A 17764-nucleotide genomic window follows, 5' to 3' on the forward strand; every position below is an offset into this window, starting at 1 on the left:
GCAGAGCTACCCAGAGGGACAAAGGGCTTCCCAAAGGCTTGTGCCTCTCACAGATCTGGTGCTAATGTAAATGTGTTTCTATACCATCAGGCAAACAAGAAGTAGAGCTTTTATTTCTCCCTTGCAAGTTTAAACAGCTATAAAATAACTATGTAAAAAGTTTAGGATTATACAAATTGTATAAATTATTTTGCAAACATACATAGAAAAGAAACATCAAGTATCTTGCAAAAGTCCGAACCACATTCGTGCCAAAGTCACAATTTCTGTGCGAGGCCTGGGCCTGGGGACGAGAGGGCTGGCTTTGGTTTCAGCTTCATGAGCCATCTTCCCTGTTTCCAACATGCACACGACAGATACTCAAACAATCAGGTGGCAGTTCTTTATTTCAAAGTACTGAAGGAAGCTGATGCAACCAAGCCACTGCACTGTCCACATGCATACAGGGAGCCAGCTCGGGACCAAACGAGTGCAAACTCTAATCCAAGCCCACCCAGTGTGGCCACTTTTCCCATTCTTCAGTTGGGCCCTGTGAGAGTTATTAGCAGTCTGTACAACTTAATAACTTTTCATTCAATTCTGGACCTGAATATTTCATCCTGTTAAACATTTAATTTGCATAAAAATATATAAATAATTTGAAAGGCTTTTAATGGCCAAAAACAATGCTATTTATTCTTTAAAAACACAGGCACACCTGCCCAGAGAAGGTCTAATAATAAATAGCATTCAGAAGCCTTAAAGGCACAAAAAGGGAAGCAGTGAATGAATAACCCCCAAAATTCCTATTTACAGTAAAATGTTCTCAACAGAAAACTGCTCAGGCAGCCCAGGGAAAGAGCTCAGCTCTGGTACCTAAAATAAGGGAGTCTGAAATTCTGTTCTTTCCCCAGTAAAATGCCAAACCTGGCCAATAGGTTTTCCCCCAAGAGCAAGAGAATTTTTCTTCATTCCTATACTAACTGTCCACCCCATTTTGGGTATAAAAGCAAACTGGATGATTCACCATATACTCAAGCACATGAAAACCCTGGTAAGATGAAACACAAACCACTCCAACTTCTGTCCAAGCTGGCACATTCACATAGGGTCAAATGAAAAGGACACTGGGCAAGCGTACTTAGCCACCATTCCACTTGGAGCCCCAGTCCACACAGGCAAGCACTCCCTTCTTGGTTTTGTGCATAAAAGCATCCTGTAGGGATGTATCCCTGACATTTCTGATTCCAACTACTCTGCATGGCTGGGTGATTTTTGTCAATGTTAGTGTTCCTTTCCCAAGTGGAGGCAGGTAATAAATAGACTATCACTCACAAATCCTGTTTTGAGTGAATGACAATTTGATGACAAGGCCTGTGATGTGATCAGGTAGTTGTAATGGGCAACACTGGAAAATTTATGAATGTGTTAACAAAGATGATTTGTTTTTTGCATAAATAATAGCACTTTTAAGAAATCTTCTTGGCTAATAGATAAGTGAGTATTTTAAAAAAATAAAAAGATTGGTTATTCTCATTAAAAGAGGACACTGAAAAAGTTATTCTGGAAAAAATGGGGCTGCAATGGCCTTTCTAATTCCTGGATGCCAGGAAGCAGGGTTTTTCAGAATCAAACCAAACCCTATCTAGGAGTTCAAAAGCCCCATTCCCCCAGCCTTAGGTCTCACAATGAGTTGCACTTTCCTTCACAAATTCATTATTTCTTCACCCACCCCACCCCACATTACAACTAAGGATATAAACATACCATGTAACCACTGTTAAACGCAAACACCTTGAGATAGTTCACTGCCAGAATCTAAATCCAGATTTGCAATTTTCAACAAGCAGTCAATACAATTCATATTTAGAGTCATTTTTCATGTAAATCAACACAAGAGTCAGAGTCCTGCTTCTCCTCTGGCGCCACCAGAGCCATCTGCTGAGATCCTTCTATTTGCTTGGATGGAGAAACTGCCTCGTAAAATTCTCCAGGTCATTTTCAAGTCGAATTGCTTTGTTTCTGTTTTTAAAAGTACACAAAAAGTTACCAGAAATTAGCATGTGGATTCCTGAAAATGCATTCCATCCAATAATTTAGAAAAACAATTCTGCTTTTACTTGAGTTCCTGCCACTTAGAAGAGACTCAACAAGTCAGCAAACCCTTCCAGAGTATTTCTTCCTACTGCCATACCTGTGGCTGCTGCTCTAGAGGTGGCTAAAACACAAAGCCTCAATCACATCAGGCCACAGCTGGCAGAATACGTCTGGCTGCTTATCACTGCCTTCAGAATGAAGCGTGCCAAGTTCTCCAAGTCCTGAATACAAGGCTGTTCAAGTGACAGCCTAATTTAGCATGTAACCAATAATAATTCTAATGTGAGATTTCTCCAATGGTTTCAAAGAGATAAATATGATTTGACATTCAAGTAACAGAATCAGTTTTATTAAATCCAAGTTCATTTCTGCCTGTCCGGAAAATCATTCATGTAAATACATAACCCCAATCAGAAAACAATGCACACAACCATAACAGTTTTCCTTATAAACGATGTCCCTAAGTATACTCTAAATGTACCTGTGGGTGTTTCCAGTACATACAAAACCAGCTGGATTATAAAACCAGTGAAGGCTTCTCTCAGCAATGGGCTCCAGTGACATTTTATTTTTTTGCTTTTTGGAGGGCAATTGGGGTTAAGTGACTTGCCCAAGGTCACATGGCTAGTTATTTTGTGTGGGTGTTAAGTGTCTGAGGCCGGAACCGAACTCAGGTCCTCCAGACTCCGGGGCCGGTGCTTTACTCACTGTGTCACCTAGCCACCCACCAGTGTGACATTTTAATCCTGCCACAATCCTAAGAAATAGCTCATCTTTAATACCGCTGGAGACACTTCCTACTTCTAGTTTTATCATTCTTGTCAAGGGCCCAGAAGCTAAGGAGACATTCACAAAAGTGATTTTGCCACTTTCAGTGAAAAAAAAAAACATTTTAACTGCCTAGGCAAAACAGTGAGTTAAGAAAATACTTTATTCTAAGTATTGAGAATATCACTAACAACTTTTTTCCTACTGATAAAATAGCTTATCTCACCCTAACTCCAATAGCAGCACAGAAAATTAAATATTGTACCACCAGTCAGCTAGTGAATGTCAATATAACCCTCCTACTGAAACAAACAAGAGACTTTCAGCATTAAAAGTGATGATAAAAATTGTTGCATTTTGTTATTAAACACTTTTTCCTACGACTCATACCTTAAAAGTTTCGAACTGTTTTGTATTTTTTCCAACTGGTCTATTTCTTTGGATAACCTAGAAATTTCTTCTTCCAGCTGTTTCTGGGTAACATCAACTTGCTGACACAGGCGAGCAAAAGTCGTGGCCATTTCCCTTTTTGAGAAAGAAAGATGAGGAAGAAAACTACTTTAGGTCAGCCTGCTTTACTTAGGGGATAGCACCAAGATGAGATTTAAGACTGTTTATATTAAAGACAGCTAATCATGGGAAAACCATGAGAAAACTGCAAAGCTAAAGTCTTGAATACAGGCCAAACAAACATGTTCTCCTCAGCTTATACCTGTGACAACCGTGTCTTAAGAAACCAATATTCTTAAATGCCACAAGATGGAGCAGCACTCCTCTATCAAAGGAGACCAGAATTTGCAGAACAAACAACTTGACTTGTTCACTGCAAACACGAAGAACAGAACCCTAGAACCACCCAGGTTGGATGGGCACACTGGCCAGAGGAAAGGGCACTCACTGACCCTGTCTGTGGTCAATAAACCAGGGGCTTCTGCTCTGACCCTGACTAGCTCTTTGGGGAAGGAAATTCACCAGACTCACAGGGTCTTCACTGTAGAATGGAGATGGTAACATGTGTCTCACAGGGTGTTGGGGACCTTAAATTATTCCCAAAGTGGGAGTTACTTCTCCCCCACCCCTACTCAATAACCACTGTTGTTAGGTCCGGATCTCTGACCTGGCAAGTTTTGGCCCCCAAGCAACTTGCTCAGCGACCAGCCCTGGTCGTGAGGGCGCAGGGCTGGCTCCGTTATAGACAAGTGGGGCTGCACCTAGGGGTCCTGGGGCAGGAGACTCCTGCATGCACCCAATTAACAAACATTTAATAAGCTCCTACTATGTGGCAGGCACTCTAAGTGCTGGGAATACATAAAGAGACCCAAATTTTAGATACTATGAATGACAAGTAATACTCATCCATCAACAATAAAATGTGAAGCCGGACATGTGATCCAAGGTTAACAAGTATTTTTCTACCAACAATCAACACTGTAGAAAGCCGCTTCTGTAATCAAGGCACATGCCAGAAGATCTTAACTGGTGGCACTTTCAACCTTCATTGGTTTCAACTGATCAGAGAGATGCCTTCTAAACCCTTTGCTCATAGATGCTATGAAAGGGACAATGACCACGAGATCCAGGGACCATGATTTAAGAACATCTGAAGAGAGAAAGTCTGTTTTCACCTAGGAGTAGATCAGGTTATACACCGTGGAAGAAGCGGCCTTGCAGAGAGCAGAGTGCACTTGTTTCAAAGTTTCAACCCTGGATTCGAATCCTAGCCGTTTTCCCTCAGTGCCCCTGGACATGTCACTGAACGTGAATCAGTTTCCTCATCTGTGAAATGCAGTGACAAGACTGGACCTGGGGTTTCTTCGGGGCCCAGACCCTGCCACCCCAGCACTTTTACTAGGACACATTTTTTGACTTACTGCTGCACTTGATGGCTGCAATTAGCACTCGTGAAGCTAACGATCATCTGCAGCTTCTCGGTCGCATAGTTTACAAACTGCTGCTTAAAGGCTTTCTCTTTGGCTCGAGTAGTCCACGTCAGCCGCTCATAAAGGTACAATGCTCCGTACATACTCAGGGAAACGGTTATAAGTTTCCAGCCCACTGTTTTCCAAATCTGCAAGAGAAATAATCAGCCATTACTGTCAACAGAACTTGGAGCAAACAACCAACAGAAATGGATGCTTTCACTGCACAGTTAGTTATTGGTGCAAATTCCACCAAGTTTTTTTTTTAAATCAATAAAAAAAAAACAAACAAGTAGGGAATCTATAGGTGAAATCCAAGCCATTTTCCTCTGACCAAGGTGGGGGAAGAGCCCAGGCTATCTCATCTGCCTCACACCCAACCTGTCAGCTGACTGCTACATGCAGAGGCCTACAAACAGCTCACTTAGGACCCTCTCTCCTCTCTAGGTCACCTGTGCCCAATTCTGGAATCAGTGGGGACTTCTTCCTTATGATTTCAAGATTAAAGAATTACACATGCTGTCATTTCTAGAGACACACTGGGACACCACTAAGCTCCCTGGCATTCCTAGGAGGCAAGTCACCCTGCTACTGTTCTTTGAGCCTTAGGCTCATTCATCTGTAAAATGTACTAGATGGGACCTTTCCAGCTCCAAACTCAGCTCTGATCTTACTGTACACAGCTTCTGTAATTTAGTGGTTTCCTCAGAGGTAATCGATCATGCTAATGGGTATTCCAGGGCACAATGTCCCAGGAGGCAGAGGAGATACTAAAGAATGAAATTCTGAAGACGTAAAGGGAAGCAATTCCAACAAATAAGAAAAATGACATTTGTGTGAAGAGATGAATGTGGATGCACAGGGAACTCACCAACCAACTTGGATTTCAAAAACATGTAAAGAAGATGGGAGGGAGGCCAGGCCACAGAGTACATCAGCCAAGAATACTAAAGCATGGCATGAGCTAAGCCTGGAGAGGGAAGCTGCAGATAATGAAGATCACCTTAGCTTGGATACGATAATGATAAACATCAACAAGGAAAAGGTCCTATGGCACAGTTCTGGTTTTAAATGATCTTTGCAAAGCTAACATTACTTATTTATATAGTGCTTACTATGGGAGGTAAGTGCTCTTATGATTCTCACTCTACAGTTGAGGAAACCGAGGCAGAGGTTAAATGATTTGCCCAGGGTTACACAGCTAGTAAGTGTCTGAAGAGACCTTAACAGGCAGATGACATCAAGAGAAGCAGTTGGATGCTCTTGATAAATTCAAGTCACCTTCAAGAAAACAGGAACAAGGGGTGGCCAGGTAGCACAGCGAGTGAGGGCCCCGGCCCCCGAGTCGGGAGACCTGGGATTGAGTCCGGGCTCAGACACTCAGCACCCACCCAGAAACACCTGGCCGTGTAGCCTTGAGCAAGTTACTTAACCCTGAATTCATTAAACTGTGCATTATCATTCGACCCAGCGATACCATTACTAGGCCTACATGGTGAAGAGATTAAGAGAGAGAACCCATGTGCACAAAATGTTCACATCAGCAATTTTTGTAGTAGCAAAAAAACTTGGAAACTAGGGAGGTGCCTATGACCAGGGGAATGGCTGAGCAAATGACAACTTATGCATATAATGGAATACTATCGTGACATAGGAAATGATAAATGGCAGTTTCAGAGAAACACAAGAAGACCTGTATGAACTGACAAAGTGAAATGAGCAGAACCAAGAAAACAATTAGTAACAGAAACAATAACACATTACAAAGCAAACATATGAGGAAGCTATGAGAACTCTGTGATTCCAGAGGGTCTATGAGGATGAAGTGAGCAACCCCTGAACTAACAGAGGGGATGGACCCAGGATGGTAAAGAAGGAGACTTTTTTAATTTAGTCACCTAGCCCCCTTGGTTTCTGAAAGAACTTGAAGATGTGACTGCTAAGCATTATCACTAATATTTTTAAGATCATTTTAGAGAAGTAACAAATACTAGAGAAGTGCAAATGCCCCAATTAAAGGATCATGGCTTTAGAAGCTATCAAATTCAATATCCTCCACTTACAGATGAAGAAACTGAGATTAAGTGACTTGTCCAAGAGCACACAGCTCCTAAGTGTCTAAGCCAGGTCTCCCTGTCCAGTGTTTGACTGACCACATCACTGAGCTTCCAGGTTAGTAACAACAGCTTCAATTCCCGGGAATCATTAATGAGATGATTGGCAAATATCTAAAAGGTGACTATAAAAAGCCAGCATGACAACATCAAGACCAGGTCATGCCAGACTAACCTCATTCCCTTTTTTGACAGGACTACTAAATGAGTAGATGAGAATGCTGAGGATAGAGCTTACCTAGATTTTAGCAAAGCATCTGATAAGGTAATTCAAATAATTCTCTCTATATATGGTTTTTAAAGTTTTTTATCTGCCTTATCTCATTTGATTCACCTAAGTATGATAAGTGGATACAAATCCTATTCCATTTTACAGGACAGAGCATTGAGGCCAAGAGGTTAAATAACTTCTTCAGAGCCCTGCTGTTTCTGTGGTAGGGTGGAAAACGAAATCTTCCACTGACTCAGTCGTACACCAGTTATTTTTTCTTAACATTCCCCTTTTTACTTCTAGTTTCATATTCTCTCTCCCCCCGCTCCTTCCCCACTCACTGAGAAGGCAAGAAATTCGATACTCATTCTATATAAAAAGTCATGGCAAAGCATTTCCATACTAGCTATGTTGCAAGAAAAATAAAGCAGAAAATATACCCTTCCCTTTATACTCAGAATCCATCAGTTCTTGTGGAGGTAGACAGCATAGCTCATCATGAGCTCTTGTACAATGCTGTGGATCACTGCTGATCTGTTAACTCATACAATTCTTAAAGAGAACAGGGAGAGATATGGATCCAGAATGGACTGGATGATTAGTCTAGATGGATATTTATTAACTATTTAATGTCAGTTTGGCAGAAGGTCTCCAGTGAAGCAGCCCAGGAATCTATGGTTAGCCCTGGGATATTTAATAACATTTTTTATTAATGAATTTGACAAAGACATACCGTGTTTCTCCAATAATAAGACACTGTCTTATTAAATTTTTTGGACAGAAAAACACCAGAGGGCTTATTTTCAGGGGAGGGCTTATTTTAATGAACACTGACAGCAATTTTAATAAACAGGCAAATGTGAACAAAAAAATGTACCAGCAAGCAAATCACTGGGGAAGAACAGGATGACGCGCTCACTGCTGCAGCTCTGAATGGATGCAGCTTGGAGCGTGGCGTGCGTTTCACGACGGACGGACGGTGCATACAGAGTGTACCGTAATGTTGCGTGTAGCGCAGGGGATCACCTTCACTACAGTAGCAATCTCAATAGGGCTTATTTTCAGGGGAGGGCTTATTTTAGAGGAATCTTACACAGTAAGGGGAGGGCTTATTTTCGGGATAGGTCTTATTATCGGGGAAACACGGTAGGAGGCATGCTCATCAAATCTGCAAATGTCGTAAAGCCTTCAGGGATAGTTAACAAACTGAAAAATGTTCAAGGTGAGACACCAGGATGGTGAAAGTCTAGATTCCACATTATATAAAGATCAACTGAAAGAACTAAAAATGTTTATTCTTGAGTAGAATGGAGGGTTGGGGGAAAGGGGTGGGTGGGAAGACAATGAGGCCAACAAGAGGTTGAAGAGCCATCACAGAGAAGGGATGAGGCCTGATCTGCTTGGCCCTAGTGGGCAGAAGCAGGTGAGTGGAAGACATTCACTGTCTTTTTTAGGAAAAGCTTCCTAAAGACTAGAGCGTCCCCAAGGGGAAGGGGCTGCCTCCCGGCAGACTCCCCACTTCACAGAGGTCTTCCTTCAAGCCAAGGCTAGATGACCACTTGTTAGATACGTCAGAGATGCCTTTCACATATGGGGAGTAACTTTTGGCCACCAAAGTCGTTCCCAACTCTCAAATGCTGTGGTTCTGTGACAAAAGAGAACTCTTGCAAGTATGTTCGGATGCATTAGACGTTTCCATATGCTAAAGATTATCACAGACAAGTTTCTAAATTTCACTGTCTCTCAAACAAAATTAAATTCAAAAGTAAATTCATTTTCTCTGTAAGAAAATATGACAGGCTAACTGCCCACGAGCTGCAAATCTCTGGGGTCTATTACTTTAACACACCTGTGGGGTTTGGAGCTACAAAAACAAAATTATCCAAAGTATTTTATTGTAAAAGCTCATTTGAAGCAAAATGTTCCAAAAACTTATTACTTTTCATATTGCTAACCATACAATTTAGAAAAAAGTTCTTTAATATGGAAGACTATCTGATACAGAGTACATCTTTCATAAGGAGATTTCTAGTGGTGCAGTGAGTAAAGCACTAGCCCCAGAGTCAGGAGGACCTGAGTCCAGTTCCAGCCTCAGACACTTAACACCCCCACAAAAAACTAACCATGTAACCTTGGGCAAATTACTTAACCCCAACTGTCCTCCAAAAGGCAAAAAAAAAAAAAGATTTCTACTTATAGTAGGGTTTACAAAATGTTATCATAATTGCATATTTTTAACCTATAAATTTCCATCCAAATGTTATTTCTGGGCTACGAATTAAGTATGCCCCTTTTCCTGGTTCCAAAAGGCACTGCTGTAAAAGACAGAATACTGTTACTTGCCACTCCTCCAACGACAATGATGCCCATAGAAGTCCTTGAGGTTAAAGAAGCTAAGCCTGTTACTAGGGTCACCATCAGTTCTTCCTGGGACACAAGGTCTGGTGTTGCAGGATTTGGAGGAGCAGAGGGAGTAGAAGCGATAGATCGAGGCACCTGGTAATGTGGAAAAACAAACAGAACAAAATGGTTACAAAACTCCCATTAAATACTCACTTCTGGATTGTCTCTTCTGGCTCTCTCGAGGCAGCATGGTCGGGCAGACAGAGAAAACATCTTTATCTCTGGGTCTGTAGCTCTCTAAAAGTTGTTCAATTTTAGAAGGAAAAAAACTGTCCCCTTCATGAGTAGGTCATGAAGTTCTTCTGAGGAAAATGAAAACAGAAGCACTGACAGCAGTGCTGAAATAACACCCGTCCCCCAAAGCCATCCCGCCTTCAAAAAGCCAACAGTGGAGAACCTGAGAAATGAGCCCTGCTTCACATGCTACAGACAACAGATGGTCTAACTCCAAACTTCTGGTGCCAACAATTACAATCCTGCATTTCAGCTTCATTAAGGGTTGAAAAGTAGAAAAGATAACAGGGAGTGAGCAATGCATCCTCCCTCTAGACTGCTTGTGGAAAGAAAGACAAGCAGCCCTGAGTCATCAGAAGTGGGAAGAGATCATCTCACAGGGGTCACTGCTGTCATGGTGGGCTGAGATATTCTATGGCCTTGCTATGTGCTATCTCTCTGCAAGACACCCTCTGCCTCTTATGAGTCTGTGGCCACAAAGGCACAAGGTCCTCAAGAAGTCAGGCAAATGAAACATCAAGTGTCAATGATGAGGTCAGTGCCCACAGTCACACTATTCCCATTCTGCAAGTTAAGGTCCCCTCCTCCCCCAAATGTGTACCAGAGATTAAAATTCAGACATTAAATTTTGGAGACACAGAGAAGCATCAAAGCTGAAGGAGAGTAATTGGGGTAGCTAGGTGGCACAGTGAATAGAGCACCAGTCCTGGAGTCAGGAGGACCTGAGTTCAAATCTGGCCTCAGACACTTGACACTTACTAGCTGTGTGTCCTTGGACAAGTCACTTAACCACAATTGCCTTGCCTTCCCCCCTCCAAAAAAGAGGAAAAAAAAAGATTAAGGAGGATCAAGTACTCAGATTTATAACCATTCTAGGGCCTATTTTCTCTTAAAGACAGCTAATGACCAGACAGTGTTTGGTAATAAAATCATGTAGCCAGATTGAAAACAACTGGTCCATATGCTAAAGGTATGACATATCAGATTTTTAATAAGTTTTTCTTTACCTGTAGGATGGGCTCTGATAATCCTAAGAGAACCCTCTGGGCATTTGTAGGTCCCAAGAACCGGCTAACCAGGGATGACCACCCCAAAGAAAAACGAAAGACAATATCTTCTTGAAAGTCAGAACACAACTTGTGACAGTTCAGGTCATAGCTGAGATCAAATTTCTTACAAGGGATTAACATGTGCAGTTTATTCTGTATACCAGCAGGAAGCAATGGCTTCAAGTTTTCTAGAAAGCAGAAAAAACAAAATAATCCTTTCAAACGTGAGCCGGTTTTGTGTGTGTTTTTTAAAATTTTACATTAAGTCTACAGTAAGATTATATTTATATTTAGTAACATGTGAGAAAACAGGAAAACTATCATAATGTATAAAACTCTTAGCAACTAGGGTTCTTAAGTAATCTAACTTCCAAATGTAACAGAATACTCAAAGACAAGTACAAAACGTTTAGCAAATGACAAAACAAATCCTACAATTTAAACACAAAAAAATCTCCATCTCAGACCACCAGAAATGTTACCGATCATTTCCTGCTGCGATTGGTGCATGGAGGCATTGACTTCAGTGGAACAGCGATCAGCCAAATTTCTTCCCATCCCATCTTCTATGTGCTTGTTTAGTTCCTGTTGTTACATTTACATATTGTTATTTTTCATAACCAGTTAAGTCCCAAGTCTGGTATAAGGCATTTTTTATAATGTTTATCTCTCAAGACTATAAAATGAAAGCTAATAAAATTTTTTACTTAGACTAAAAATTGTTCCAAATTTCTCTATAGTTTCATAACCCAAGCTTGTTTCAGAGGCGCCCAACACACATGCAAGCATGCCTCTAAAATGATTTCTGCTGCTTGTCATCACCCGCCAACATGCTCAAAGCCTCTCCTTGCTCAATTAAATTAAGCAAATATTATGCACTGATACACACACACACACACACAAACACACACACACAGGAGTGAGTTCAACTGAATGCGCTGACAGCCCTAAAATTGCAAATACAGTAAAAGGAATAAAATCCCAAATAATGCTTAAGCCAAGTTAGATATCATAAGGAAGAATGAACTTCATTCCACTAATCAGAACAATGAAATTACAGTTGTAAACCTACTGGGAGGATTCTTTTTATGTCTTTTCTAACTAACTTGGCAAGTAGCTTCTACATTTGACATATAGAAATAAAGACTAAAAGCAAATTACGGATAGGTGGAACCTAAAATGTGAAGCTGGTCTTTCCTAAGAGCCAAGGAGAGGTACCATGCCACAGAGCAAGGATTATATCCCAATAATATAAAATAGTTTCATTCCAAAGAACTGTGTGGACATTAAACTTACAGTTTTATATACTTTGAGCACACTTGGAGAAGGATGGAAGTCAGAACAAAACTCGTCAACCAAAAGGGAAAGACGACAAATTTCATCTGTCATAGCACATGAAACCTGAAAGCATTAGAATGAACCATTCAATTCAGAAACATCTTAAAACAACACAGAAAATCTCCACTCCCAAAATGAGGCCCTCCAAACTATTCTTAAACATACCTTGTTCTCTACCTCTGCAGTAACCTCCTTGATTTTTTTCTTAACATCTTGTGTTAAAAGGTTCATCTGGTTTCTAATAAAGTCCAGTCTGTCAGTCTGGTCCTCCCTCTCCTCCAAGGAATAAATCCTAAGGTAGCATTAAGGGACATCGGTACACATTTAAGGCATAGACAAAGGAACAAAAGCAACTAAGCTAGCTTAAATTTTCTCACAAAAATGTATCCAGTGGTTTAAGGCATTAAAAAAATAAACTAACAGCTAACAATTTATGTTAGAAATTTGAATGATTAAAGTAAACTTAACTCAGTCACCGCTACTACTAACAAGCTAAGCTCAAATGCTAGTAGTCCTGAGGTCACAGGTTTCCCAACCCAGTGCTAGGGTCGCCCTCCTTTCTGATCTTCTGTAATGCCAGGAATCAAGGGGGCACTCCAGTGTTGGGTGAATCAGCTGATTCCTGGCATAAACCATATTTTGTTTTCAAAGAAGCAATTAGGAAATCCACAAAGGGTAAAGCAATTTAATTTATTGATCTAGGCCAAACAATAATTCTGATTTTTACCAAATTGTTAAAATAAAGCTCAAATTTCCTTAGTTTAATAATTCTATGGCACTACAAAATGACCTGAGAAAAATCAAAAAGTTCATACCAAAGAAAAATGATCCCTTTATCTGAACAGGCCTCCAATCCTAAGAAATTCTGACTGCCCTATTAGCAGATCTGGTTTCCTTCATGCCTTCTTCTCATACCCTACTATACTAGATTATATTCTGGCTATCAAAAATACATTTTCTGCCTTAGAAAAAATAGGAATCTCAAAGACAATCAATTTTGTGTGCCCAGAACTTACATTTGAGTCAGGATTCCTTGGTAATCTACATGAACATTATCATCCATAAAAGGGCACAAGGAGATACTTAGTAAATCAAAGCCAGTTTTGGAATATGATATATTTGAACATATTTTGTTATTTTTTGACCATAGGGAGGGATCTAAGTGGTTACCAAAAGCTACCACTTTCATCGGAATAAATTGAATCCATACCTTTTTTCTGCAGCTGCCACGTTTATTGCGTCCATTATGTTTTTCACAGTATCTATGATCTGTTTAGCTCTGATAGTGTGCTGTTCAAACTTTGTTTTCACTGCTGACTGCGAGATACACTCCTGCGAGGGGCCCAAGCCACAACACATTACTGTAATTCCATCCCAACGTGTTCAGGAATTTAAAACACAAAAACTTGCTGTTATCAAATTAACCTCTGCCCCGCAAAATAAATAAATGAAAGTACCAAGCATCTGTAAACTCAAAACTTAAGAAGATTTTGAACAGCAAGCCTGTATCTTTGTGTATCTTTTTCACAGTAATGTGCACTGCAATTCAACGGCATAAAAAAGATTATAAAAAGAAAGTAGGCAAATATGGATACATAATGGTCTAAAAATTCCAACATAAAAAAGCACAATCTAATTTCCATTTGGTGAGTTTCTTGTTACTGTGAATCTATTTAATCTCTTTAACCTGTTGCAGTCCAATTCTAAACAGTAACGGGGATGAGAGGGGGGAAGTTTCCCTTTAATTTTGTTCACAATTCTACCCCTTAAAAACTTCAGCTAAAAAAATGCTGTGTGAAAATGGCTATAATCACAGGTTCAAACTAAATTTGGAGACTTTCACAAAATTCTAATAATTTTCAAAACTATGAATATGCCTGGCTTTATACAGCTGTGCATCATATGACTCCAATACGACTTAGTCTCCTAAATCTAAGGTTAAATCCATCGATTTCATTTTACCTTTAACTCACTATAGAAGTTATTAGTTACATTCATATTCAAACAGTTAAAATTTTATTCTTTTCAAAACAATGCAAGAAACACTGCATCGGGCCAAATGGTCTCAGATGAAGGTATATTTTGCAGAAGAATCCCATTGCCCTCTGTGTCACCGGCTTGGAACAAACAGGGAGATACCAAAGAGCCTTAGTTTTCATGAAAGTAACTCCTTCAATATTGACTTTCAGCCTGCACCACTTCCTGAGAGGCTAACCATGAGCTCCCTCAGTTGAGTACTAGGGAGATTAGGACTGAAAAGGACTGGGCTTGACACTCTGTCTACCAATGAAGGCTGGCATCTTTTACCCAACTTAAAAAAAAAAACAAACCCAAGACTTCAATCTCAGAGAGCTGTCGAGCACAGAGCTATTTAGTGCCAGAGGCAGGATATGAAAGGGAAGGCCTTCTGGGTTTCGAAGGCAGGTCTCTATCTACCAAGAGACATTGTCTCTGACTAGGTAAAAATGTTGTTCTTTCATTTCTTAGTCTTAAAGCCCTCTTTTTGAACAGTGCTTGTTGAACTGGTTTCACACTTCAAGAGATACTCACTAGACCAGTCATCACAATGTGGTAAATAACTCTATAGACACACTAGTCCCTCTTGATTATTTTTAAAACTTTGACCATATTCCCTTAACTTTAATCTTTTCTGAGATTGAATATTTTTCTTTGGTTTATTTACCCTCCCTTCCATATCCATCAGTCTTGTCTGAGTAAAAACTACTCACTTAGACGACATGAAAGTATGGTGTGAAGGGTTCTTAGAATTGAAAACTTCAAATTAGGATAACTAGTGAGTGGATCCCTTTCCTGGGTCTTGGTTGATGATCAGCTGATGAGCTCTCAGTTAATAACTATTAATTAATTAATAAATAATAACTATGTCCCCCCCATAAATGTCTGATCCCACTCTGAATCAAGTTGAAACTCCATTCCTTTTGCTATCAAGGCCTCTGCTCTCACACCATCTTGGGAAGCCTGAAGGTATATATGATGTGGGAGAGAATGTCATTCTTATTCTTTTTTTTTAAGCAACTGGGGTTAAGTAACTTACTCAAGGTTACACAGCCAGTTATTTCTGGCTGTGGTGCTGAGTATCTGAGCCTGGATTTGATCCAGGTCATCCCGACACTGGAGTCGGTGCTCTTACTCGCTGAGCCACCTGGCCGCCCCTAAGCAACTTATCCAAGGTTACACGGCCAGGTGTTTCTGGGTGGGTGCTAAGTGTCTGAGCTCAGGATTCGATCTCCAGGTCTTCTCAACACTGGAGCCGGCACTCTTACTCGCTGTGCTACCTGGCCACCCCCATTTTTATTCTTAACATAAACAGGTGGCCTACAATAGGGACAGCAAACTTTAAAAGAAATGGAGCCACTAAACATGGCTAAGGATCCCTGAGAGACTTAGAAAACCATTAACATTATGTTTTACTGTATTTTGATTAATTTTGTTAAATACTTTTCAATTAATTTGAATCTGGATCAAGCTACACTGGGGGAGTTGTCCATGTCTGACACCTGTCCTAAATTACTGAATGTTTTTATTTCTTTAAAACTAGCAGCAAAGGATATATTAGTTTATTATGTCAACATTTAAAATGAGAACAGCTAATTTTTAATGGGTTGTGAAGTACCTCCTATAGATAATTATGGATACACCTCCCAAGTTAAATTACCTTAAAATGATATGATGAAAGCAGAAAAGACAAATTTTAAAAAGAGAAAAACAAAAACAAAAAATAACTAAAAGGCAGGCAGTGCTCCTCGATGAAGCAGATCTAGGTTTCAGCCATGAAGATTCAGTTTTATAAGGAACAACACAATTTAAGAGCTAGACTGGGCAGGAAAGAAGAGCTCCAAAAGTTAGTGATACAAACAGAGACAGATTAAGTTTAAAAAAAAAAAAAGACCAAGAATAGGAGAAGACAAATTTCTTTGCTATCAAATTATTATTTGGTACTTTTAAAGTAACTTTTAAGAACAAATGAAATCATCTTTTTGTATTAAACTTCAAAGAAAAAAGCCTTAACTAAATTTGACAAAAATAGCATTTGACATCCACAATATGGTTCTTTATAATCTGATTCATGTGCTTTTCTATACAATCCTTGAAAAAGATAAAACTTTCCACTTACCCCTTATGTATTCATTAAAACAAAACACAACACAATACAACAAGCACGCTTTTGTGGAGGCTAACTTCCAGCAGATCAACACATTATCCACTGATTCTGGTACATTCGTGTTCTTGGCCTAAAAACCACCCTCTTTAGGAACTCTTAGCACTTCAAAGAGCCTCAGAAAAGAGCATGCAGACCTATTACTGGAGGAGTCCAAGGCTCACTGCTTACTTAGCTCCCTAAGTAAACCCATCCCCCTCCTCCCAAGTGGTAGAAATCAGCACCTGTGCAGCGACGTGCCTGGATTTTGACCTTCCAAAGCTAGCTGTTTTGTTTTGTTCTTTTTAATTTTAGGAATTCCATATTTCATAAGGCATGCTGGCAAAGATCAAACAGCACCTCGTTTCTATGTGAGACTGAAATATAAGCTGAAGAACCTCAATTAAGTCCCACTTGACTACAAAGAGCTAAAATGCCTTTTAAAGTAATGACCGGGAAGAAAAGCAGTCCACCAAGGGCAGCCCAGAGTTAGCCTAAAAGCTGCAGTAAAGTTGGTTATAAGTAACAAAATGAACAACACTCAGATTTCAAATCTGTATTTAAATCACTGAGTATCTACCTTAAATATTTACTAGAAATAACTATAAAATTACCAATAAAAGTATAATTAATAGTCCCCAATCAGAACTACCATCAAGAATATTTTCTTTCCTAATATTCAACTCACTCCATTTAGGATCAAACTAATTCCCCCAAAAAGTCCATCATCATGTCTTAAGAGATCTATTCCCTTCTATATTAGCTATTTTGTTAATTATCAAACCACATGACTAATCTTATGGACTCTCTCTCCACCTTCTGCATAAGTCATTATAGAAAAGCTAGATGATCATGGGCCTTTAAGAGATCCTCACTACTGCTCACCTAAGTATATGGCAACAAAAAAAAAGGAATAACATATCTGAGGTGTTCATTTTATGGCAATAACTTCAAGCACTTCTGAAGTATAAGAAGAATTACTGCTAAGGATATGATTAAATGCTTAAGTTGCTTTCACTCACAGTTCTCTTGAAAGCTGGTTATCTAAGGTTAAAAAAAAACCAAAACAGAACTACCAACCTAATGTTGTATTGTTTCCTTCTCATTAATTAGCCTTACTTGATTAACTGTGTAAAAATCAGTCTCCCCCGTATTTGGGGTCTAGCCCCGATCTGTTAAGCAATTATCAGACACTGCTTAATAAACTGACATGCTTGAAGGCTGAACCTTTGTTCCCTCAGTCATTCCATCTTTCGCCCACCGTAGTCTAACAATGTATATCTGAGGAAACATCTTGGACCTTTTATCCTTTTTCAACAGATATTTCTTTGATGCAGCTAATTGTCCATATCACATATCACCTATATCTGGTTTGTGCACATGTCTCACTAGCTACAGTTAATGAGCTTTACCATCTATCATTTTATTATCTTTTAAAGGCTCAGATTACTTAGATGGTTTCCATGTTCTCAAGCACACTTGTATTTCGTTAG

General features: G+C 39.7%; 1 protein-coding gene across 1 annotated transcript in view; it reads right to left on the reverse strand.

Moving 5' to 3' along the window:
- Window positions 1–71: 71 nt before the first annotated feature.
- MFN1 (mitofusin 1) overlaps window positions 72–17764 on the reverse strand; it is a 468570-nt gene continuing 450877 nt past the window's right edge. The window contains exons 11-19 of the mRNA XM_069104826.1: window positions 13323–13444; window positions 12278–12404; window positions 12071–12175; window positions 11257–11359; window positions 10733–10962; window positions 9432–9584; window positions 4716–4912; window positions 3235–3369; window positions 72–2001 (exon numbers count right to left, since the gene is read on the reverse strand). Coding sequence (XP_068960927.1) covers window positions 1932–2001; window positions 3235–3369; window positions 4716–4912; window positions 9432–9584; window positions 10733–10962; window positions 11257–11359; window positions 12071–12175; window positions 12278–12404; window positions 13323–13444 — 1242 coding nt within the window. The 3' untranslated portion in view covers window positions 72–1931. The remainder of the gene's footprint in view (window positions 2002–3234; window positions 3370–4715; window positions 4913–9431; window positions 9585–10732; window positions 10963–11256; window positions 11360–12070; window positions 12176–12277; window positions 12405–13322; window positions 13445–17764) is intronic.

The sequence above is a fragment of the Petaurus breviceps genome, unplaced genomic scaffold, assembly GCF_028583685.1.
Source record: "Petaurus breviceps papuanus isolate PSGF00001 unplaced genomic scaffold, PetGlider_PUasm1.0 688, whole genome shotgun sequence".
In the NCBI taxonomy this organism is placed as follows: Eukaryota; Metazoa; Chordata; class Mammalia; order Diprotodontia; family Petauridae; genus Petaurus; species Petaurus breviceps.